Source organism: Oncorhynchus gorbuscha, linkage group LG24 (assembly GCF_021184085.1).
Source record: "Oncorhynchus gorbuscha isolate QuinsamMale2020 ecotype Even-year linkage group LG24, OgorEven_v1.0, whole genome shotgun sequence".
Lineage (NCBI taxonomy): Eukaryota > Metazoa > Chordata > Actinopteri > Salmoniformes > Salmonidae > Oncorhynchus > Oncorhynchus gorbuscha.
The window spans coordinates 25,908,016-25,932,410 of record NC_060196.1 but is presented as its reverse complement, the minus strand read 5'-3'; the positions used below and the strand labels follow the sequence as shown (position 1 = coordinate 25,932,410).

At 41.6% G+C, this 24,395-nt stretch overlaps 2 protein-coding genes across 3 annotated transcripts in view; one reads left to right on the top strand and one right to left on the bottom strand.

The window, feature by feature from the left end:
* Positions 1-92: 92 nt before the first annotated feature.
* On the bottom strand, positions 93-3,254 carry LOC124012590 (negative elongation factor E-like). 2 transcript variants are annotated; one of them, XM_046326370.1, is made up of 11 exons: positions 3,180-3,254; positions 2,691-2,776; positions 2,354-2,426; positions 2,116-2,261; positions 1,815-1,892; positions 1,585-1,622; positions 1,225-1,508; positions 933-1,077; positions 700-754; positions 514-616; positions 93-426 (listed from the first exon to the last, which is right to left on the bottom strand). In XM_046326370.1, exons 2-11 carry the CDS (start codon positions 2,763-2,765, stop codon positions 353-355), a joined length of 1,071 nt encoding a protein of 356 aa, XP_046182326.1. In that variant the 5' UTR covers positions 2,766-2,776; positions 3,180-3,254; the 3' UTR covers positions 93-352. The 2 variants fall into 2 exon arrangements, with proteins under 2 accessions (XP_046182326.1, XP_046182327.1); XM_046326371.1 differs by having other exon boundaries at positions 3,106-3,237.
* A 66-nt stretch (positions 3,255-3,320) lies between these two features.
* Positions 3,321-24,395, top strand: part of skiv2l (SKI2 homolog, superkiller viralicidic activity 2-like) — a 51,200-nt gene continuing 30,125 nt past the window's right edge. The window contains exons 1-18 of the mRNA XM_046326369.1: positions 3,321-3,499; positions 3,870-3,991; positions 6,482-6,603; positions 9,872-9,989; positions 10,197-10,314; positions 11,318-11,392; positions 11,694-11,747; positions 13,030-13,193; positions 13,325-13,486; positions 13,727-13,872; positions 14,068-14,214; positions 17,240-17,324; positions 17,444-17,550; positions 17,876-18,022; positions 18,137-18,233; positions 18,432-18,644; positions 23,577-23,687; positions 23,863-23,974. Of these exons, the coding sequence (XP_046182325.1) occupies positions 3,487-3,499; positions 3,870-3,991; positions 6,482-6,603; positions 9,872-9,989; positions 10,197-10,314; positions 11,318-11,392; positions 11,694-11,747; positions 13,030-13,193; positions 13,325-13,486; positions 13,727-13,872; positions 14,068-14,214; positions 17,240-17,324; positions 17,444-17,550; positions 17,876-18,022; positions 18,137-18,233; positions 18,432-18,644; positions 23,577-23,687; positions 23,863-23,974 (2,113 nt within the window). The 5' untranslated portion in view covers positions 3,321-3,486. The remainder of the gene's footprint in view (positions 3,500-3,869; positions 3,992-6,481; positions 6,604-9,871; positions 9,990-10,196; positions 10,315-11,317; positions 11,393-11,693; positions 11,748-13,029; positions 13,194-13,324; positions 13,487-13,726; positions 13,873-14,067; positions 14,215-17,239; positions 17,325-17,443; positions 17,551-17,875; positions 18,023-18,136; positions 18,234-18,431; positions 18,645-23,576; positions 23,688-23,862; positions 23,975-24,395) is intronic.

Here is a 24,395-nt window from a genome sequence, read left to right as displayed (position 1 = left end):
TTATACATCTGCACTGTGCTAAACCAAAGGAAACAGACAAAGCGATGGATGTGAGAGGTAGGTGGACTGCATCAGACAACCAGATGGAAAAATGTACTGATGTGATTTATTGAGCTCCACAAAACAATGAAACCCCTGGTTACAAGAGCAAGACCAAAACACCACAATCTTTGTTCACATGGTCATTGCCATTACACATCCTGGCCATGAATGAAAAAAGTAGCATCTACTCAGAACTGACACATGGTACCGTGTGGGGCAATCAACAACCAACACAAAATGCAATATAGAAAATGCATACAAAGCTACCGCATTGATTCGTACAGATATCCAATGCTGCACGCCTCTTAGCTCATAGGAAGTCCTCACTGTACACAACCTGGTTTCTCTTGTCTCTGTAGGAACCTTTGGCACTGTTCTGCACAGCTGTGAGGGGAAAGAGAGAAAGTATACATGAATCCAGAGTTGACACTTCCTGTCATATACTGCTTGTTCGTCCGATCTGATATTTACCCAGAGTGGCCCAAACAGATTTGCCGGTGGCTGCCTCCAGCATGGGCTGCTTCCTGGCGATGCTGACTTTGATGGTGACGTCTCCCACCGTGCTTCCATTCAACTGGGAGAAAAAGAGTGTATAGATGATAGGTTTTACACTATAATGCCTTAAGTTGGGACGGAGCTAGAGCTATACTGACTGACCTCCGCTACAGCTTGGTCTGCAGACTCTATCTTCTCAAAGGTGATAAATGCACAGCTAGAAAGAGAAAGACAAGGATGTGTTCATTAGGCACCAAACAGAACAAAACAGCGAGGGACTTACTGGACTAGGTTTAGTTTTCAACTGCAAAACATTTTAAAACACTGAACATTTTCAGTTTTGGATGCTCTCCCAATCACACACCCACAAGGACATAAAAGTAATGTAGCCGTACTTGCGTGGGGAATCCATGGACAGGTCAATGATGGTGCCCTGTTGGGAGAAGGCTGAACGCAGGTTGTCCTCCACAAGGCCAGTTCCATACACGTACACTGTGTTCCCCTTCCTCACACCCCTCCGCTCTGGGTACGAGTCTGATCCTGAGAGGGGGAAAGAGAGAAGATAAGGGAGAAGAAAAACAGTTCCATTATTCCATCCATGAATTTGTATTTTGAGATAAACATCCTTTTAAGAATGCCAATGATAAGACACATGAAAAGACTGAAGTCCAGTAGACGAATACTCACGTCTGAACGGTCCGTCTCGCTCACGTGATTCTCTGTCTCCTCCCCTTTCCCGGTCTCTGTCCTGGCTCCTGTCTCGCTCGCGGTCTCGCGGCTCTCTGTCCCTGTCCCGGTCGCCGCTGCCCCGGTCTCTCTCTCTGTCCCGGTCTCTCTCTCTGTCGCGCTCCCTCTCTCTGTCCATCTCTCGATCTCCTCTGTCTCTCTCTCGCTCCATGTCTCTGCTGGTGGAAAGGCCGCCGCCTCCCTCCTCCTCATCACGAGCCGCCCGGTCACCTGGAGTGACGAAGCTGTTAGAGACCGAGATGTTAAACCGCCTTATATAGAGAACCAGCTTTTATTATTTATCAGAGCTTTTAGGCTTACCTCTCGTACAAAGATTTTCTGTGGGCTCTTTTGCCAGCCTAGAGTAAAATGTAAAAGCAACAGCATCAGTTGTATATCCCCCCCAAAAAAATATCCAAGTCACTGGTTCTGTGACCACAATACAGGCAGACAGCATTGGCAAAATACTGTAAATCCATGCCATTTTGTAGGTAGAGTTCATCAATTCATTGGCTGATTTTATATGGGATGTCATATAATTCTAATTTTACCTCAGAAAGTTCCTCATCAGTGGACATGCTCCTTTGGAATGGTTGGAAAGCCACAGGGCCTGGGACTTTCTCTGGATCCTGGTAAACAGAAAGAGAAAATATAACAAATCATTACTAAACCATAAATTGATACGTTTGAGTTTATGTGTCAGACTAGTTTATGTGTCAGATTTAAAAGGCATTTGCAACTGTCAGCTTTAAACATTATTATTATTATTATGTATATAAATTGTTGTATCAATAATTTATTCTATGATCAATTCACAATACACATCCTTGCATATTGCATTTTGTACCTCACCTTGAGCTTGATCTCTAGCGTCCTAGAGCGCTTGAAGCCAGAGTTCTTGTTCTCTGACTTGATGGCGCTGATGGCTCCAGACTTGATAAGCATCTTTGCCTGCTCTGTAGCTGTTGCTGTATCTAGCACCGGCTGGTCTGACAAAGCTAGGAGGGAGAGAGTAGATGCAACATAATCAACTGTGACAAAGTATTTGCTTAGTAATACAGTTTTAAAAAGTGAAGACAAAGCCACATACTTCGCTTCAATCCACTCTGATTGGTCTGGCTGGTTGAACTCTGCTGCTTCTTCAAAGCCAGCAGTGCCTTTTTCTAGAGGTGTGAGGATAGAGGGAGAGAAAGAGAATAAGAGGTGTAAACACTAAGGCCAATCGGAGTTTGGTAACATAATAATATCTAACTTTCAACATTATGAGTGTGATGATGATGACTGACCGGTTAATTTAACAAAGACCTAGGACTACTCCTGATCACACCTGCAAATGTGGGGGCAGTGACACACCTCATTGTCAAAAGCAGGATACGGATACATAGATTTCTCTCTAGTCAAGTGAGGAGATTCTTAAAGTTGTTTACCTTTTTCTTGAGTTTGGCATATTTCTTCTGCAGAGATTCCTCTTCCTCTGTCAAAGAGCTTGGGAACACCACCATGTCGAACCAAGCTGGAAAGTATTACGAAAAAGTATTAGACAACCAGAATAATGGACATATTTGCACAACACAATTAATACCAATACACACGTGTGGTTGAATTAACTCTAATGCAATTGCATAAACTCAAAAACTACTATTTACACTTTGTTCACGACCAAATATATTTATTTTTCTACATTCTACATGCATCTGACAACATTTTAAAACGTTACGTTAGCTGGTCGGTTGGCTAGCTAACGTTACCTATTAACATTAGCTGCTACTACTAGCAATCTACATTGTGTTACACAGGGCAGTGGAAAGTATATAATTACTTATCAACAATATGGTAATGTACCTTTCAGACTACAATAATAAACAAAATATACTACATTGACACTATTGTATTTAGAAATGTAATTATTTGTTCACCTTTGTTACGTTACTATAGCTAGTTGTAATCACACCCATTCACGAACACAAAAACACAGGCGCGTGAAAATGACGTACACAGTTGTTATGGCGCATGAGTAAGAAAAATCACTATTCAACTTGCTAAAATGTATGGAATAAGTCAATTATAAGGAATGCATGGCCTACACTTGACAACATTTAGTAAGATAATGTATTAATATTGAGATACATATCGTATTACATATGGCAATTTGACTTACTTCCGCCTTTGCCATTTCCGAAAAGACAGTGAACTGCTGCACCAACTTTCATCTGCGGTGGAGAAATGGAAAGAATAGGTGAAGGAGATTTAGATAATATGTACAGATAATGAATTAGACATACGGTTAAGGCCATTGCTGTAAACTTAGCTTTAAAGTGACTTGCTAGCAATACAGTTTATTGGCGAATATAAGAACTTGGGTTAGCCTAGCTAACGTTAGCTAGCCAGTTCAGCTCTCATTCATGTTGCAGAAATATAACGTTAGTCCCTGACAATATGCGCAACGTGTTTTGAACAGAATCTTAACAGCTAAAGCAGTAAATGATGACATGGCAATATATGTTTATATGATTACATATCTTACAATGGACTCTAATGTATTGCGCGATAGAGGACAGCCCATAGAAACTAGGCTATTCATCTCAATCCCATTTTTCTCTCCATAGATCTTCCCCCTGTGGGCCCCACAGATCTCCCACTATCCCTGCTGGAGATGGGTTGCTCTGGCAGGTTTGAGCTCATCACACATAAACAGCCTAATGACCAGCCCCTGTATCCACAAAGCACGGTCAGTATGACTCAAATCAAATTTTATATGCCACATGTGCCGAATACAACATGTGTAGACCTTACAGTGAAATGCTTATTTACAGGCCCTTAACCAACAATGCAGTTTTAAGAAAATACAAAAAAGTAAGAGATAAGGATAACAAATAATTAAAGAGCAGTAGTAAATAACAATAGTGGTGCTATATATAGGGGGTGCCGGTACAGAATTGATGTGTGGGGGTAATATGTGCATGTAGGTAGAGTTAAAGTGACTATGCATAAATAATAACAGAGTAACAGCAGTGTAGAAGAGGCGGGGATACAAATAGAGTAGCCATTTGATTAGATGGTCAGGAGTCTTCTGGCTTGGAGTTAAAAGTTGTTTCGAAGCCTCTTAGACCTAGACTTGACACTCTGGTACCGCTTGCCGAGCGGTAGCAGAGATAACAGTTTCTGACTAGGGTGGCTGGAGTCTTTGACAATATGTAGGTCCTTCCTCTGACAACACCTGGTATAGAGGTCCTGTACTGGGCAATACGCACTACCCTCTGTAGTGCTTTGCGGTCGGCGGCCGAGCAGTTGCCATACCAGGCAGTGATGCAACCCATCAGGATGCTCTCGATGGTACAGCTATCTCAGTCTGTGGTTGGATTCTTATCTGAAAACTTGCCCCGCCATTTCTACAGATATGAAAGGACTGCTTAAAGTATGCGAGCAATATATTGCATATCTCCATCTACCTCTATTTGTTTAAGTCAAGTTTTTACAGTACGTGTCACCTACCTACCTAGGCCCTTAAGAACCGCAAAGGCCCGCCATCAAGTTTAAAGGAAAGGAGCAAACTTCAGTTTGGAAAGCATCCTGTGTTTACATACAGTGGGGCGAAAAAGTATTTAGTCAGCCACCAATTGTGCAAGTTCTCCCACTTAAAAAGATGAGAGGCCTGTAATTTTCATCATAGGTACACTTCAACTATGACAGACAAAATGAGGGAATAAAATCCAGAAAATCACATTGTAGGATTTTTAATGAATTTATTTGCAAATTATGGTGGAAAATAAGTATTTGGTCACCTACAAACAAGCAAGATTTCTGGCTCTCACAGACCTGTAACTTCTTCTTTAAGAGGCTCCTCTGTCCTCCACTCGTTAACTGTATTAATGGCACCTGTTTGAACTTGTTATCAGTATAAAAGACACCGGTCCACAACCTCAAAACAGTCACACTCCAAACTCCACTATGGCCAAGACCAAAGAGCTGTCAAAGGACACCAGAAACAAAATTGTAGACCTGCACCAGGCTGGGAAGACTGAATCTGCAATAGGTAAGCAGCTTGGTTTGAAGAAATCAACTGTGGGAGCAATTATTAGGAAATGGAAGACATACAAGACCACTGGTAATCTCCCTCAATCTTGGGCTCCACGCAAGATCTCACAATGTGTGGTCAAAATGATCACAAGAACGGTCAGCAAAAATCCCAGAACCACACGGGAGGACCTAGTGAATGACCTGCAGAGAGCTGGGACCAAAGTAACAAAGCTTACCATCAGTAACACACTACGCCGCCAGGGACTCAAATTATGCAGTGCCAGACGTGTCCCCCTGCTTAAGCCAGTACATGTCCAGGCCCGTCTGAAGTTTGCTAGAGAGCATTTGGATGATCAATAAGAAGATTGGGAGAATGTCATATGGTCAGATGAAACCAAAATATAACTTTTTGGTAAAAACTCAACTCGTCGTGTTTGGAGGACAAAGAATGCTGAGTTGCATCCAAAGAACATCATACCTACTGTGAAGCATGGGGGTGGAAACATCATGCTTTGGGGCTGCAAATGGACCAGGACGACTGATCCGTGTAAAGGAAAGAATGAATGGGGCCATGTATCGTGAGATTTTGAGTGAATACCTCCTACCATCAGCAAGGGCATTGAAGATGAAACGTGGCTGGGTCTTTCAACATGACAATGATCCCAAACACACCGCCCGGGCAACGAAGGAGTGGCTTCGTAAGAAGCATTTCAAGGTCCTGGAGTGGCCTAGCCAGTCTCCAGATCTCAACCCCATAGAACAACTTTGGAGGGAGTTGAAAGTCTGTGTTGCCCAGCAACAGCCCCAAAACATCACTGCATGGAGGAATGGGCCAAAATACCAGCAACAGTATGTGAAAACCTTGTGAAGACTTACAGAAAATGTTTGACCTCTGTCATTGCCAACAAAGGGTATATAACAAAGTATTGAGATAAACTTTTGTTATTGACCAAATACTTATTTTCCACCATAATTTGCAAATAAATTCATTAAAAATCCTACAATGTGATTTTCTCATTTTGCCTGTCATAGTTGAAGTGTACCTATGATAAAAATGATAGGCCTCTCTCATATTTTGCAGTGGGAGAACTTGCACAATTGGTGGCTGACTAAATACTTTTTTGCCCCATTGTATATCTCCTATCTAATCTCTCCAGCCTATTATCTCCCTTATGTGTTTCTATCATTCATTTATCTACAGCTCCCCCATGGACTCCCTCCCACCAGTGTGGGCCTGGAGACAGAGGTAGAGAAGCGCTTCCTACGCGACCCTGCCTGGCTTCCCATACACGATACCGACGCTGCCTTCCACAGGTTTCTGAAGTGAGTCTGCTTACAGTGCCATACCCAAGGGCTTAATCCACATTTTGTCGTGTTACAGTCTGAATTCAAAATGGAAGACGTTTCTTTTTTTTAACATATTTTTTACATCTACACACAATACTACATAATGACAAAATAAAAACGTTTAATAAAAAATAAAAAATGTATTGAATATTAAATACAGAAATATTGAACGTACATATTCACACCCCGGAGTCAATACATGTTAGAATCACCTTCGGCAGCGATTACAGCTGTAAGTTTTTTTGGGTAAGTCTCTAAATACTTGACACACCTGGATTGTACAATATCTGCACACACATTTTACAAGCTATGCCAAGTTGGTTGTTGATCATTGCTAGACAGCCATTTTCAAGTTTTGACATTGATTTTTTAGCAGATTTAAGTCAAAACTGTAACTATGCCACTTAGGAACATTCAATGTCGTCTTGGTAAGCAACTCTTTCCATGACATAGTAGGCTGACCAGGTGAAAACTATATCGTCCCTTGTTGATGTCACACATTAAATCCACTTCAGTCAGTCAGTGTAGTAGTGATGGGCATTCCGGCGCTTTTCAGTGAGCCAGGTCGTTCGGCTCAGCTCACTAAAAGAGCCGGCTCTTTTGGCTCCCAAACGGCTCTTTAAAAAAAATATGTTTTGTATTTTTTCAAGTCAAACAGTTTGCGGTAGTTTGACTATTATTGGGGTTAAAACAATTCTAATTAAAGTATTAAATGAAATCATACTCTACCTTAACCACAATGTATGTAAAAATGCATTGGTTTGTTATGAAAAAGAATGCTATTAAACATTTGCATTTAAAGTATACATTTTTAATGTATATAAACAAAGTACATATAAATCTATCCATTCAAAACGAACACAATCTAAACAGCATAATAATAGAATATTGCAGAATATTATCTCAAAGAAAAATAAATAACAATGTGCAAAACTGTAGCATTCCACTTAAAACATTAAACTGGTCCCTCTTTTCTCTCTCTCTCTCTTTATTGCTATGTTATAACCAGCAGCACACAGCAATGCTGACCATACTTTGCTTTTATGCGAGATTTGCATTCAGAAATCCAAGCTGCCTCACTTTCGAGGGGCTGATGCGGTTTCTTCTCTCAGTAATTAGTCCCGTTTTCGAGAAGACCCTCTCAGAGGGAAAGGATGTGGCCACTATGCAGAGTCTCCCTGTCATGACTGTAGTAAGCCGTGGGTTGACAGAGGTCTTGTTCTTCCACCAGCTCACAGGAGGGGCTCCTCCAAATAGAATCTGACTTCCATTATGGCATCTGCTGAGGGATTCCTTCGTGCTGTATCCCCAGTTGCTCTCTCGTCAAACAGCAGACGTTTATGGCACTGGTGCTTCTGCTCCATCTGATCCCTCTTCTTCCTGTTGCCCTATATTATTACATTTATTTTTTTCGTTTTTTAATTAGTTAATTCTATTAATTTAAATATTTTGATTAGTCCTATCTTAATTTTGTATTTATTTTTATGAATAGATTCAGCACTTCTGATATGCGAGCCGGCTCCCAACGTTCACCTACAAGAGCCATCTCTTAGAGCTGACTCATTCGTGAAAGACCCATCACTACAGTGTAGGTGTAATGATTTTTAAGCCTTGAGACAATTGAGACATGGATTGTGTATGTGTGCAGGGTGAATTGGCAAAATACAAGATTTGTGCCTTTGAACGGGTTTTGGTAGTTGGTGCCAGGTGCTCCAGTTTGTGCCAAGAACTGCAATACTGCCTTGGTTTTCACACTCAACAGTTTCCCGTGTGTATCAAGAATGGTCCACCACTCAAAGGACATCCAGCCAACTTGACACAACTGTGGGAAGCATTGGAGTCAACAATTGAGGCTGTTCTGAGGGCAAAAGTGGAAGGTGTTCTTAACTCAATATTAGGAAAGTGTTCTTCATGTTTTGTACAATGAGTATATTTTTGGCCTTGTGTTTTAGGTTATTGTCCAGCTGAAAGGGGCATTTGTCTCCCAGTGTCTGTTCGAAAGCAGACTGAACCAGGTTTTACTCTAGAATTTTGCCGGTGCTTAGCTCTTTTCCGTTTTCTTTTTATCCTGCATAAACTCCCTAGTTCTTGCCGATGACAAGCATACTCATAGCATGATGCAGCTCCTACCATTGATGTGTTGGATTTGCCACAAACATAAGAGGAAGTACAGTTCCCGCTCAGCCCAGTCAAAACTGTTCGCTGCTCTGGCCCCCCCAATGGTGGAACAAACTCCCTCACGACGCCAGGACAGAGGAGTCAATCACCACCTTCCGGAGACACCTGAAACCCCACCTCTTTAAGGAATACCTAGGATAGGATAAGTAATCCTTCTCACCCCCCCCCCCTTTTAAGATTTAGATGCACTATTGTAAAGTGACTGTTCTACTGGATGTCATAAGGTGAATGCACCAATTTGTAAGTCGCTCTGGATAAGAGCGTCTGCTAAATGACTTAAATGTAAATGTAAATGTATAACCTTTTGTATTTAGGACATTTGCCACTTTTTGCTGCTTTTGCAGTTTTACTTTAGAGCTATATTGCAAACAGGATGCATGCTTTGGAATTGTTTTATTCTGTACAGACTTCCTTTTTTTTCACTAACTTAGGTTAATATTGTGTAGTAATTACAATGTGTTGATCCATCCTTAGTTTTCTCCTATCACAGCCATTAAACTCTGTTTGAAAGTCACCATTGGCCTCATGGTGAAATCGCTGCACGGTTTCCTTCCTCTCCAGCAACTGAGTTAGGAAGGAAGCCTGTATCATTGTAGTGACTGAGTGTATTGATACATCATCCAAAGTGTAATTAATAACTTCACCATGCTCAAAGGGATATTCAATATCTGCTTAGATTTTTTTTTACCCATCTACTAATAGGTGTCCTTCTTTGCAAGGCATTGGAAAACATTGCTGGTCTTTTCATTGAATCTGTTATGTTTGAAATTCAATGCTTGACTGAGGGACCTTACAGATAATTGTACGTGTGGGGTACAGAGATGAGGTAGTCATTCAAAAATCATGTTAAACACTATTATTGCACACAGAGAGACACTGTACATTTCTGATTAGGGTTTTGCTTGTTTACTTTTTATTGCTTTGATGCCATATAAATCTTACTTGGAAAGTGGTGTTTAAGGGGAATTCAGTGGTCCAGATGAGGCTATTCACCCGTCGTGAAATACTGTTGTGCCGCATGGTCACAGAATTCATTTGCGGTAACAGACTTGTTGCTTTTCTCTAGGCTGGCTGAGCGAGACGTTCGTGTGGACTCTCTTCTTCATTGCTCTTCGTCTCCTCTCCACTCTGGCATCTCAGTAGTCAGAGATCCAACGACAGGAATGCTTTTGGACTTCACTGAGGTACATGCTATTGTCAGCTATGCTGTCTTAGTCTGTGTGTCCTAATAATGCCTCTATGATCATGATGTGACTCATTGGGAACATTCAGAATTGTAGCACTTCCCTGAGTGATCTATTAATCTTATTAAAAGGTCTACTTCTTTTCATACACTTGCTACACATTTTACAACCCAGTGTCATTAAATCTCCTTCTCACTCTCTGTCCAGGTGTTACTGGGGGACACAGGCATCTCTGCTAAGAATTCAATGTCCCTGCAGCGTCCACCAAACCCTAATCCCTCTGAGAGCCTCCGAGGAAGCAACACCAACTACCCCTTTCTGCCCGGTGGGTCTGAGTCCTCACCTAAATATATTATCAGATCCTTATATACTACATGAGTGATATGGAGTTGGTCCCCCATTTGCTGCTATAACAGCCTCCACTCTTCTGGGAAAGCTTTCCACTGGATGTCGGAAGCACAGAATCGTCTTTGTATACTGTAGCGTTTCCCTTCACTGGAACTAAGGGGCCTAGCCTGAACCAGGAAAAACAGCCCCAGACCATTATTCCACCTCCACCAAACTTTACAATTGGCACTATGCATTTGGGCAGGTAACGCTCTCCTGGCATCCACCAAACCCAGATTCATCCGTCAGATGGTGAAATGTAATCCATCACTCCAGAGAAGGCATTTCCACTGCTGCAGTGTCCAATGGCGGCGAGCTTTACACGAGTCCAGCCAACACTTCTTGGCATTGCACATGGTGATCTTAGGCTTGTGTGCGGGTGCCCGGCCATGGAAACCCCTTTCATGAAGCTCCCGCCGAACAATTATTGTGCTGACGTTACTTCCAGAGGCAGTTTGGAACTCAGTAATGAGTGTTGCAACCGAGGACAGATGATTTTTACGCACTTCAGCACTTTACGGTCCTGTTCTGTGAGCTTGTAAGGCCTTCCACTTCACAGCTGAGCCGCTGTTGCTCCTAGACGTTTCTTCTTCACAGTAACAGCACTTACAGTTGACCGGGGCAGCTCTAGTAGGACATAAATTTGACAAACTGCCATGTTGAAAGTCACTGTGCTCTTCAGTAAGGCCATTCTACTGCCAATATTTGTCTTTGGAGATTGCATGGCTGTGTGCTCGATTTTATACACCTGTTAGCAACGGGTGTGGCTGAAATAGCCAAATCCACAAATTTGAAGGGGTGTCCACATACTTTTGTATGTATAGCATATATTCATATATGTATATATGGCTCTGAAACATATAATAAATATTTTGTCTTAAGTTAAATCTTCCCTTTAGTCAATTATAGAGAAATATTTCTATTCTATCTGTTTTACATAGGTGGTATGGACGAGCTGACACTGGAGCAAATCAAGACGAAATCCGAGCTGGAGGAAGACATAGACTTTGAGAACGGTGAATTTACCTTTATTATGGAGTTGAAATGGTGGAGGGGCAATGGTCTTCCATACAAAAGGCTGCCTGTGCACAGTGAGGCGGGTTCGTGTGAGGCGGGATGCTTACTTTACAATGAATATGCAGAATGAAAGGATCTTTGAAATAACAAACACTGTGCTGTTCCTGGGAACCAAATGGCTCTCTTCAAAAATCGGGAATACAGATTTAAGTGATTACAGATCTTTTTGTGATTGAGTACATGTTTCTTGCTTGTGTCATGATGTTTGTAAGTAACATATCTATTTCCCCTTTACTCCAGGGTTACTCACAGTGCCCCCTGGACTTAAAGCTGGGATGGACTTCAGTGACAAAGGTTTGAATGGACATGCACTACGTGAACAAAAGTATGTGGACACCTGCTCGTCGAACATCTCATTCCAAAATCATGGGCATTAATATGGAGTTCGTCTCCCCTTTGCTGCTATAACAGCTTCCCCTCTTCTGGGAAGGCTTTCTACTGGATGTTGGAACATTGCTGCGGAGACTTGCTTCCATTCAGCCACAAGAGCGTTAGTGAGGTCAGGCACTTATGTTGGGTGATTAGGCTTGGCTCGCAGTCGGCATTCCAATTCATCCCAAAGGTGTTCGATGGGGTTGAGGTCAGGGCTCTGTGCAAGCTAGTCAAGTTCTTCCACACCGATCTCAACAAACCATTTATGTATGGACCTCACTTTATGCACAGGGGCATTGTCATGAAAGGGCCTTCAACAATCTGTTGCCACAAAGTTGGAAGCACAGAATCGTCTAGAATGTCATTGTTTGCTGTAGCGTTAAGATTTCCCTTTACTGGAACTAAGGGACCTAGCCCGAACTATGAAAAACAGCCCCAGACCTATTCCTCCTCCACCGAACTTTACTGTTAGCGCTACGCATTGGGGCAGGTAGCGTTCTCCTGACATCAGCCAAACCCAGATTCTTCCGTCAGACGGTTAAGCATGATTCATCACTCCAGAGAAGGCGTTTCCACTGCTCCTTAGTCCAAAGGTAGCCGATGGTTGGCATTCCGCATTGTAATCTTAGACTTGTGTGCGGCTGCTCGGCCATGGAAATCCATTTCATGAAGCTCCTGACGAACAGTTATTGTGCTGAAGTTGCTTCCAGAGGCAGTTTGGAACTCGGTAGTGAGTGTTGCAACTGAGGACAGATTATTTTTACATCCTACATGCTTCAGCACTCTGCGGTTCCATTCTGTGAGCTTGTGTGGCCTACCACTTCGCGGCTGAGCCGTTGTTGCTCTTAGATGTTTCTACTTCACAATAACAGCACTTGCAGTTGACCAGGGCAGCTCTAGCAGTGCAGAAATTTGGTGAACTGGCTTGTTAGAAAGGTGGTATCCTATGACTGTGCCATGTTGAAAGTCACTGAGCTCTTCAGTAAGGCCATTCTACTGCCAATATCTGTCTATGGAGATTGCATGGCTGTGTGCTCGATTTTATATACCTGTCAGCAACGGGTGTGGCTAAATAGTCAAAATCACTCATTTGAAGGGGTGTCCACATACAGTAGCTTCGTATATATAGTGTATGTTCCTAAGGGTTATCCTCTTAGCTTGAATAAATATATCATTTTCTTCCTTTTTAAAATTCTCTCTGTAGATGCCAAAACCACAAAGGGAGAAATCAATCTCCTGTCCCTCCTATCCACCTTTGATGACATCGTAGACTCCCAGCCTGAGGCAGAGGAGAAAGAGAAAGGACTCGGAAGCGGAAATGCTCCAAAACTACCCAGAACCAACAGCCTGGAAGACCTGGGGATCAAGGTATTAAATAAATACCTTTTTTCTGTTCATTGATGAATAAAATCTACATATAAATGTAGTTTCCCCTCTTAACTTAGCTTCTGTTTGTTATGTTCATATACTTAAAGGTGGTTGTTTATTTCCTCCTGTAGGACTCTCCCTCTACACCTGGGACCCCCTCGACAGAGAAGAAAGATGGAGGAACGACCAAACCAGGAGAGGCCCACGAGGAGAGGAAGAAATGGGCTATCCCAGTAGACATCACCTCACCTTGCGATGACTTCTACAAACGCATCCCCAACCCTGCCTTCAAGGTACTGTGATGTAATGACAAAATATGTTGGTGGTTTGGTAGATGTAGTAGAATATGTCGATGACCAATGTGTTGATTAGTCCCATGTAGATTAAAGAAGCCTGTTTATTGACATTACCTGATACCTACAAATATTGCAGGGTTTAGTTTTATAGTTTTATGATATTATTACACTCTATTCCTTTATTGGCATAGAGCCTTGTTCATTCCACTATACTAATGTGAACCCCACCTCTCCCAGTATCCCTTTGAGTTGGACATGTTCCAGAAACAGGCAGTGTTGAGGCTGGAGGCCCATGAGTCTGTGTTTGTGGCAGCTCACACATCAGCAGGCAAAACCGTGGTGGCAGAATACGCCATAGCTCTCTCACAAAAACACATGACCAGGTGTGTGTATTTACATGTTTGACATGCTCTCTAAAATCTCTAATCCAACAATAAAAATATTGTACAAATATGTGATTTTCAGATTTATACAAATGACTGATTTTATGACCTGTATCATTGAAATTGATGAATAGGAAATCGACTTGTTCCTGGTTTTCCATGTTTTAACCTCCATGTGTTTGCACCCTCTGATAGGACCATCTACACCTCCCCCATCAAGGCGCTGTCCAATCAGAAGTTCCGGGACTTCAAGACCACCTTTGGGGATGTGGGGCTGCTGACTGGGGATGTCCAGCTGAGTCCTGAAGCCTCCTGTCTCATCATGACCACTGAGATATTGAGGTGACGTAATATATACACCATACAGTGCATTCAGAAAGTATTCAGACTCCTTCACTTGTTCCACATTTTGTTACAGTACAGCCTTATTCTAAAATTGATCAAATTGTTTTTTTTCCTCATCAATCTACACACCCTACTCCAAAATGATAAAGCAAAAACAGTTTTTAAAATTGTAAATAAAATACACAAATATAACATTTACATAAGTATTCAGACATGTTACTCAGTACTTTGTTGATGCACCTTTGGCAGCGATTACAGTCTCAAGTCTTCTTGGCATACATGTATTTGGGGAGTTTCTCACATTCTTGTCTGCAGATCCTCTCAAGCTCTGTCAGGTTTAATGGGGAATGCCACTCAAGGACATTCCCGAAGCCACTCCTATGTTGTCTTGGCTGTGTGCTTAGAGTTGTTTTCCTGTTGGAAGGTGTACCTTTGTCCCAGTCTGAGATCCTGAGCGCTCTAGAGCAGGTTTTCTTCAAGGATCTCTCTCTCGCTTCCGTCTGACCACTCTACCATAAAGGGCTGATTGGTGGAGTGCTGCTGAGATGGGTATACTTCTGGAAGGTTATCCCACCAAATCAGAGGAACTCTGGAGCTGTCAGAGTGACCATCGGGTTCTTGGTCAACTCCTTGACCAAGGCCCTTCTCCCCCGATTGCTCAGTTTGGCCGGGTGGCCAGCTATAGGAAGGGTCTTGATGGTTCCAAACTTCTTGCATATAAGAATGATGGAGGCCTCTGTGTTCTTGGGACCTTCAATGCTGCAGAAATGTTTTGGTACTTTTCTCCAGATCTGTGCTCCGACAAAATCTTGTCTCGGAGATCTCCTGCCAATTCCTTCGAATTCATGGCTTGGTTTTTGCTCTGACATGCACTGTTAACTGTGGGACATTATGTGTGTTCCTTCCCAAATCATGTCCAATCAATTGAATTTACCACAGGTGGACTCAATCAAGTTGTAGAAACATCTCATGGATGATCAATGGAAACAAGATGCACCCGAGCTCAATTTTGTATCTCATTGCAAAGGGTCTGAATACTTATGTACAATAAATAACGCATTTTTGTTTTTTATTTGGAATAAATTTACAAAAATGTCTAAAAACCTGTTTTCATTTTGCTATTATGGGGTATTGTGTAGATTGATTAGGAAACATTTGAATTTAATCCGTTTTAGAATAATGCTGTAACGTAACAAAATGTGGGGAAGGGGTCTGAATCTTTTCTGAATGCACCGTATATAGTTTAAGTCAGAAGTTTGCGTACGCTTAGGGTAGTCATTAACTCTTTTTTCAACCACTCCACAAATTTCTTGTTAACAAACTATAGTTTTGGCAAGTCGGTTAGGACATCTACTTTGTGCATGATACAAGTAACTTTTCCAACAATTGTTTACAGGCAGATCATTTCACTTATAATTCACTGTATCACATTTCCAGTGGGTCAGAAGTTGACAGTTGACTGTGCCTTTTAAACAGCTTGGAAAATTCCAGAAAATGATGTCATGGCTTTAGAAGCATCTGATAGGCTAATTGATGACATCTGAGTCAATTTGAGGTGTACATGTGGATGTATTTCAAGGCCTACCATCGAACTCAGTGACTCTTTGCTTGACATCATGGGAAAATCAAAAGAAATCAGCCAAAAATTGTAGACCTCCACATGTCTGGTTCATCCTTGGGAGCAATTTCCAAACGCCAGAAGGTACCACGTTCATCTGTACAAGCAATAGTACGCAAGTATAAACACCATGGGACCACACAGCCATCATACCGCTCAGGAAGGAGACGTGTTCTGTCTCCTAGAGATGAACGTACTTTGGTGCGAAAAGTGCAAATCAATCCCAGAACAACAGCAAAGGACTTTGTGAAGATGCTGGAGTAAACAGGTACAAAAGTATCTATATCCACAGTAAAACGAGTCCTATATCGACATAACCTGAAAGGCCGCTCAGCAAGGAAGAAGCCACTGCTCCAAAACCGCCATAAAAAAAGCCAGACTACAGTTTGCAACTGCACATGGGGACAAAGATCGTACTTTTTGGAGAAATGTCTTCTGGTCTGATGAAACAAAAATGGAACTGTTTGGCCATAATGACCATCGTTGTGTTTGGAGGAAAAAGGGGGAGGCTTGCAAGCCGAAGAACACCATCCCAACCGTGAAGAACGGGGGTGGCAGCATCATGTTGTGGGGGTGCTTTGCTGCAGGAGGGACTGGTGCACTTCACAAAATATATGGCATTGTGAGGAAGGATTAAATGATGTGGATATATTGAAGCAACATCTCAAGACATCAGTCAGGAAGTTAAAGCTTGGTCGCAAATGGGTCTTCCAAATGGACAATGACCCTAAGCATACTTTCAAAGTTGTGGCAAAATGGCTTAAGGACAACAACGTCAAGGTATTGGAGTGGCCATCACAAAGCTCTGACCTCAATCCTATAGAAAATTTGTGGGCAGAACTGAAAAAGCGTGTGCGAGCAAGGAGGCCTACAAACCTGACTTCGTTACACCAGGTCTATCAGGAGGAATGGGCCAAAATTCACTCAACCTATTGTGGGAAGCTTGTGGAAAGCTACCCAAAACGTTTGACCCAAGTTAAACAATTTAAAGGCAATGCTACCAAATACTAATTGAGTGTATGTAAACTTCTGACCCACTGGGAATGTGATGAAAGAAATCAAATCTGAAATAAATAATTATCTCTACTATTATTCTGCCATTTCACATTCTTAAAATATAGTAGGGATCCTAACTGACCTAAGACATTGAATTTTGACTAGGATTTAGTGTTAGCCAAATACATTTAAACTCAGTTTTTAAATTCCTATGGTGTATGTAAACTTCCGACTTCAACTGTACATATAACATTACACGTGATATCACACATTAACCCTGTGGAACACTGTTTTTATACTGTCTAACATTCTAACTGAACGCATACCATGGTTATACATTGAGATACCCTCAGTCATGTAGGCCGACACATCAGCTTGACTAAGATATTCTATCTCCCTCTCTCGTAGGTCCATGCTCTATAACGGTTCAGAGGTCATCAGAGATTTGGAGTGGGTGATCTTTGACGAAGTTCACTACATCAATGATGCTGAGGTAACAGAGAAGCCTCGCGGTCAAAACCTTCCCCTCTCACTGTTTCAGTCAGTCACGTGTCACTAAATCTCATTCTCCCGTTTTCTTTCCTTCCCCTTCTGTCTTTCTCTCCCTCTTAGAGAGGAGTGGTGTGGGAGGAGGTTCTGATCATGTTACCTGACCACGTCAGCATTATTCTGCTGAGTGCCACTGTCCCCAACGCTGTGGAGTTCAGTGAGTGGATCGGGTACGTTGTCAACTATTGCCTACTGTCAACACCTGTCAACACCATACCCAAAGCATGTATGCACGCAAAGACATTGTTAAACCATGCACGCTTTGTTGACCCTAATTCTGGACCCTAATTCTAGGCTATATCTAGGGCCCAGAGTATTTCTTGTTTAAGTCACGTGGTTCAAAACAACTCCTGGTCCTAGTTAAAGTGCAGTAATAGCCGTCACGGTATGGTGCTTTTATAGTATTCAATGTTGTGCTTGGCCTCTGGTATATAAATGGAATGACGTCAGAGCTGTGTATGGTTGCTTCAGTTTCCCCGCTCCCTTCCTCTCCAGGCGCATTAAGAAGAAGCACATCTATGTGATCAGCACAGCGAAGAGACCTGTGCCTCTGGAGCACTACCTGTACACAGGCAACAGTACCAAGACCCAGAAAGAGATGTTCCTACTGCTGGACCCTACAGGCAACTTCCAAACCAAAGGGTACGTGCACGCACACACACCTGGGCTCATGGATATGTTAGGGTTGTCATTAGACTTGGGACGATAAAACAAAAATGAATGATACCAACCATTGGTGTTTTCTTTGTTTTTAAGGTACTATTCTGCAATAGATGCCAAAAAGGAACGCACCAGTAAACACGCCCAGTCCTTTGGGACAAAAAATGCATCTCAGAAGACTACACCCAACCAGGTACAGAATATCACACCTACTCTCTGTCTCTGTCCTCCTTACCCTCTCTGTCACTCATTCATCCTCATGGAAGCACATCTGTCAGTCTTTGAACATCTTCTCCACTTTGCCATTTCTCCATTGGCCATCTTCTCTCTGTATAATTTCTTTACTCTTTCCCTCTCTATTTTTGCATCCCTCTCTCCATCTCTCCTCCAGGACCGGGCGGTGTGGCTTTCCCTCCTCCACTTCCTGTCCCAGCGCCAGCAGACCCCCGTCGTGGCGTTCACCTTCTCCAGGACGCGCTGCGACGACAACGCCCGCTCTCTAGCCTCCATGGACCTCACCAGCTCGGGGGAGAAGAGCGACATCCACTCCTTCTTCCAGAAGAGCCTGAGCCGCCTCAGGGGAGGGGACCGCCAGCTGCCCCAGGTAGGGTGCACTCTGGCTGGGACCAGTTTTCTTCAATGTCTGGAAGAACTAAGACCTGCTTATCAAGTGTACCCATGTTATAACTGACTTTTTCAGACATAACATAGGTACAGCAGATCCCCTTACTGTATGGGACACTTTTAAAAGTGCCTTTAGGGGCAATGCAATTCAGTACTCACTATAAAACAAAAGCAATTTCGATTAAAAGAGTCCATATTAACAAAGGAAATTGAAGGACTAACAGTACAGTTAGATAGCAATAAAAACAGTACTATAGAGGCACATAATAAGTTAAAGGAAAAACAAAAAGAAATGGAGGAATTTATTCAAGAAAGATCTCGTGTAATATATTATAATAATAAAGTGAACTGGATGGAATATGGGGAAAAATGCACCAAATTATTTTTCAATCTTCAATATAGATATGCTACCAAAGAAAATGTATTAAAACTTGTTACAAATGATGGAGTCACGCAGGATTCAGCAAATTATATTTTGAAAGAGGAAGTAAAGTACTTTAAGAATGTGTTTTCATTTCTGGCTCCTCCATCTCCACTAACTAAAACTAATTGTATGGATTTTTTTCCTAATAATAATGTAAAAAATGTATATCTGTACAGAAAGACTCATGTGAATGTCAAATTACTGAGGAGGAACTGCTTGAGGCAATTGGGGCTTTTAAGGATGGGAAAACTCCAGGGTTGGATGGCATACTAGTGGAAGTATACAAAACTTTTTTTGGAAAACTCAAAGGACCATTATTGGCATGTTTTAACCACTCCTATATAAATGGTAGATTATCAGACACGCAACAAGAAGGTCTCATATACAAATCCCAAAAGAAAGAAATTCTCACTCCAATAAATTTTTATAGAAAGTTAGCAAAAATAGATAAGATCGTTCTACCATGGAAAGGAAAATACCTGTCTATTTGTGGAAAAATCACCCTGATTAACTCCTTAGTTATATCACAGTTTACCTATTTGCTTATGGTTTTGCCTACACCTAGTGACATGCTTTGTAAATTATATGAACAAAAAATATTCAATTTTATTTGGAATGACAAGCCAGATAAAATTAAAAGGGCCTATTTATATAACGAATATGAATTTGGTGGGCAGAAATGATTAAATATTAAAGCATTTGACCTCTCACTAAAGGCATCAGTCATAAAAAAGTTATACTTAAATCCAAACTGGTTCTCTAGTCAATTGGTACGAATGTCTCATCCTATATTCAGGAAGGGCCTTTTCCCCTTTATTCAGATTACACCTGCTCACTTTCGGTTGTTTGAAAAATGTATTTTTTAAACAAGCCTTAGAAAGTTGGTTGCAATTTCAGTTTAATCCACCTGAAAGGACGGACCAAATAGTACAACAAATATTGTGGTTAAATTCAAATATACTAATTGATTTAAAAAACTGTATTTGTCGAAGAAATTTAAAAAAGAAAAGGTATAATTTTAGTGAATGATATCATATATAGCACTGGTGGAGTTATGTCACACATGCAGCTAATACAGACATATGGAAATGTCTGCTCTACCCAAAATTACAACCAATTAATTGCAGCATTACCACAAAAATGGAAGAGGCAAGTAGAAGGGGGAAAAAGTAAGGAACTTGTATGTCGGCCATGTATTAAAGAACATAAATGGTAAAAGAAAAGTCTGATAAATAAAAACATATACCAATTTCATTTAAGGACCAAAATTCTGACAGCTGTGCCATATAAATTGCAAAATAGTTGGGAAGAGATTTATGTACCCATTCCATGGCACATGGTTTATGAATTGATGCGCAAAACAATGCGGATTTTTAAAAATTCTTGCAACTAATAGAATGTTATACATATGGGGGATACAATTTTCCCAGCTCTGCAGATTCTGCTGTGAGGAGGCAGAGTCATTAGATCATTTATTTTGGTATTGTCCATATGTAGCTTGTTTTTGGTCACAGGTCCAGGAATGGCTGAAGAATTGCAACATTTGCCTAGAACTAACGCTACAGAGAGCAATACTGGGTGATTTGATAAGCCATAGTCAATCAATCAATAATATAATAATTATTTTAGCAAAAATGTTTATTTTTAATTTACAATCTGTAGAAGCTATGAGAATAGGAAGGTTCAATTCGTTTGTGAAGCATCACAGCACAGTTGAGAAATATATGGCAAATAGAAATCCAAAATGGATGATGTTGAGGGATAGATGGGAGGGATTGAATGGAGCTGAAGGGTGGGACTAATAACAGGATAAACAATGTAAAGCATACGGGATCTGTAAAATGTATATAGGTTCGGAACTTCTGTGAAATAGCATAGTTACAAATAGAAATCAAACTGGATGGACATCGGAAATAGAGGAAGGACTAAGAACAAACAAGCGAGAACTATTGTAAAGTAGACTGTGTCTGTAGAATGTGTATAAGATGTATGGATTGAAGGTAGAAGCAGAAGTGTTTATTAGTTTACTCCAATTGGGGGATCGGCGGAAGGGTTTGCAGGGAATAATAATAAAGTAATATTCTTTTAAAAAAGTATGTATGTCTATATAGGTATGTGTATGTATATATATATATATATGCATGCATGTATGGATATATATATTTACCCAAAAAATATGGGGGATTGGAAATGATGCAGACAATTACATTGGAAGCAACATTCTTTCCGCAATATTAAGCTGATCAACCCTCTAAAAATAAAAAATAAAATAAAAAAGTGTACCCATGTTCTACTGTTCTACTGTTTCATGCAAACATCAACAATGCAATGAATTTGGCTTACATTGCTTCAAATGTATTATTCCCTATCATAGCCAATTGTAGCAAATAGATTGAACTGTTGGAAATGTAACCTAGGAATTGTTAGATTGGTCATTTACATTTTAGTTGTTACTTTTGGCTAATATTCAAGATAATATACTGATTAATTACTGGAATAATGTAGTTATCCTATCCAGTAGTTATCATTAACCGTTATACCATTAATCCCCATAAACAATAGTCTAATCAACAGTCAATTTACTATATTCTCATTCTGAATAGCCGTCAGTTCTGGAACTGCAAAAACCCAGTCGCTCACAAATGACTTCAATGCCATATAATTCATTCAAGTTTTTTTTTTACTAAACAAAACTTGTTGGAAAATGAGGTAGTTAAGAGGTATGATATAAAGACGGGGTACTTTGGGATGCGACACAGTTATTGAGGGGAGAGGCTCCACAGGTCAATATGAATGGCTTGCGTACTCAACTCAGGCAAATACAACAACACTTTCACGGGACTTTTGAGAATGATTTGATCTTATTCATTGAAAGAGAAAATGTGAGAGCGCTACGTCGACATAGGCTTTCACAACCGGGAAACCATAGAGCTCACCAATCAGGCATAGACATAAACTAGGCTACCAATTAGCATCCGATGTGGGCAGTGGTGCGACAGTGTTGATCATGGGTTTGTAAATTAGATCGGCCGTCTTACAATACTCAATGACTTCCACCACTTTACACACACACCACTTTCAGAGGAAAAGAAGAAAGCAACAGGATAAATTACTTGCATGGGCTAACGCCTGCCCTGTTGCAATTCCGTTAGGATGGGATGGAGCTGGTTTAAAGGTTGTTGTCTCTCTCGACAGTAATGTTGAGGCCAGAAGGCTGAAGTAGCTCACAGCCGAATGAGCTACACCCACTTCTCTCTGTTCTCAGTCTAGGAAAATAAAGTCCATTAGAGCATTTCCGTGAAGTGAATTCTTCCTCTGGTCCCAGCCCATCCCGATTGTGAACTCAGTCAGTTAGTCTTGAATGAGCATACAGTGCGTTCCGCTTATTTACAATGACGGCCTACCCAGGCCTCCCCTAACCCAGACGACGCTAGGGCAATTGTGCGCAGCACTATGGGACTCCCGATCATGGCCGGTTGTGATACAGCACAGGATCGAACCAGGGTCTGCAGTAACACCTCTAGTACTGAGATGCAGTGCCTTAGACCGCTGTGCCAGTCTGGAGCCCTGTTAGCAAGTCCTGTAGCTATATTCACAGAGGCCGGGCTGATTAGGCCGGACAAGGTGTCACAGGATCACCCTGTTGATTCTGAGAATTCAGCACAGTTATGTCCATTGAGATTTCCTCATAAGTGTCCACAGTATGTTCCTACTGTGCAGAAAACAGTTAAAACAGTCCCGGGGATGAAATATGTAGCATGTAGGTTCTAAACATGCTTTGAGTAAAATATACATTAAATTCCCTTTTAATGACATAGAAATATCAGGAGAAAACTCTCACAGTATGCTTCAAGTTATACCAACATGTTATGAGTCTTTCAGTTTGAAACGTGTTTAAATGACACTGGTGCAATTGCCACTACTTTTCCCTCTTGTTAAAAGGAAAATCATAGCCTGACCCCCCTCTTTCTTTGAATCTACATCCACTGTGCCTGAAAGTCTAGTTGGTAATCATCAGTAACACATGCAGGTCGTAAGATGGTCTGCTAATCGGAAGAAATCGTCTGTTCATTGTCTCCTCAACCTCCCCAGGGGACACTCGGAGTCGCTAAACGGGGGAAAGGGAGAGGGGTTTATTGTTCTTGTGATAGGGGCGTCTTGTAAGCTACTCAGTGACTGGAAGGGCTAACCCCCCTTTCACCACATCGATGCGTGCACAGGGAACATCTGCTCCTTCATCATTCATAACTTGAGGGAGGCGCGGTCGATAACAAAACTACATGTCTTGGCCTGGAGGGTGCGTGACACTCGTCGTGGGCTCTCGTTACAACAAAGTCATTTAGCAGATGGTCTTATCCAGAGTGACTTACAGGAGCAATTAGTGTTAAGTGCTTTGCAGCGACCATTCAGTTACTGGCCCAATGCTCTTAGCCGCTATGCTACTCGCCGCTCCACCTGTCTTATTACCAACCCCTCCTCTGTTGTTAGATCCTGTTGATGAGGGATCTGCTGAAGAGGGGGATCGCCGTGCATCACAGCGGCATCCTGCCAATCCTAAAGGAGGTCATAGAGATGCTGTTCTCACGGGGGCTAGTAAAGGTGAGTCTTATTGGTTCAATTTTTAAATCAGTGTGACTATTTGTCAATATCTTGAAACTCCATGTCTGGTCAAAAGTCCTAGCTTCCAATCCTCTACCTCTGTCATCAAATCACAATTGATTTAAAGTGCATTTAACGTCTTGACACGCTTTACAAATGAATGTCTCTCTCTCAGGTTCTGTTTGCCACTGAGACGTTTGCTATGGGAGTGAATATGCCCGCGAGGACAGTTGTGTTTGACAGCATACGGAAACACGATGGTACCGGCTTCCGAAACCTGCTGCCTGGTACGGTCCCTTCCTCCCCTTCCCTCCCTTCTCATGCGTTTATATACACAACGTCCTTTTCATTCATTCACTCTCTCTTTCTTTGTCTCTCGCTGTCACTCTGTCTCTGAGAAAGCAGACGTAACATCAGCACTTTCGTTATGGCAAAAGGAAAAATCATTTAATTATCCAAGGCCTTCATTTTTTTTGACAGCTGATTTGCACATGAATTCAAATGAGGATAATTTGAAACAGATAAAGAAGCTGAGTGTGAGTGCTTACCGGAAGTATGATGCCACTTCAATCTCTCTCTCTCTCTCTCTCTCTCTCTCTCTCTCTCTCTCTCTCTCTCTCTCTCTCTCTCTCTCTCTCTCTCTCTCTCTCTCGCTCTCTCTCGCTCTCTCTCGCTCTCTCTGATGTTTGATTGTAGAGGGGAAAAATA

Excerpts from the sequence above, each read along its gene's own strand:
- LOC124012590 (XM_046326370.1), bottom strand. The coding sequence starts at position 2,765 with ATGGTGGTGTTCCCAAGCTCTTTGACAGAGGAAGAGGAATCTCTGCAG. Across the intron at positions 2,262-2,353 it reads TCAGAGTGGATTGAAGCGAA|CTTTGTCAGACCAGCCGGTG; the intron begins GTATGTGGCTTT and ends TCTCCCTCCTAG. Across the intron at positions 1,623-1,814 it reads CTGATGAGGAACTTTCTGAG|GCTGGCAAAAGAGCCCACAG; the intron begins GTAAAATTAGAA and ends ATTTTACTCTAG.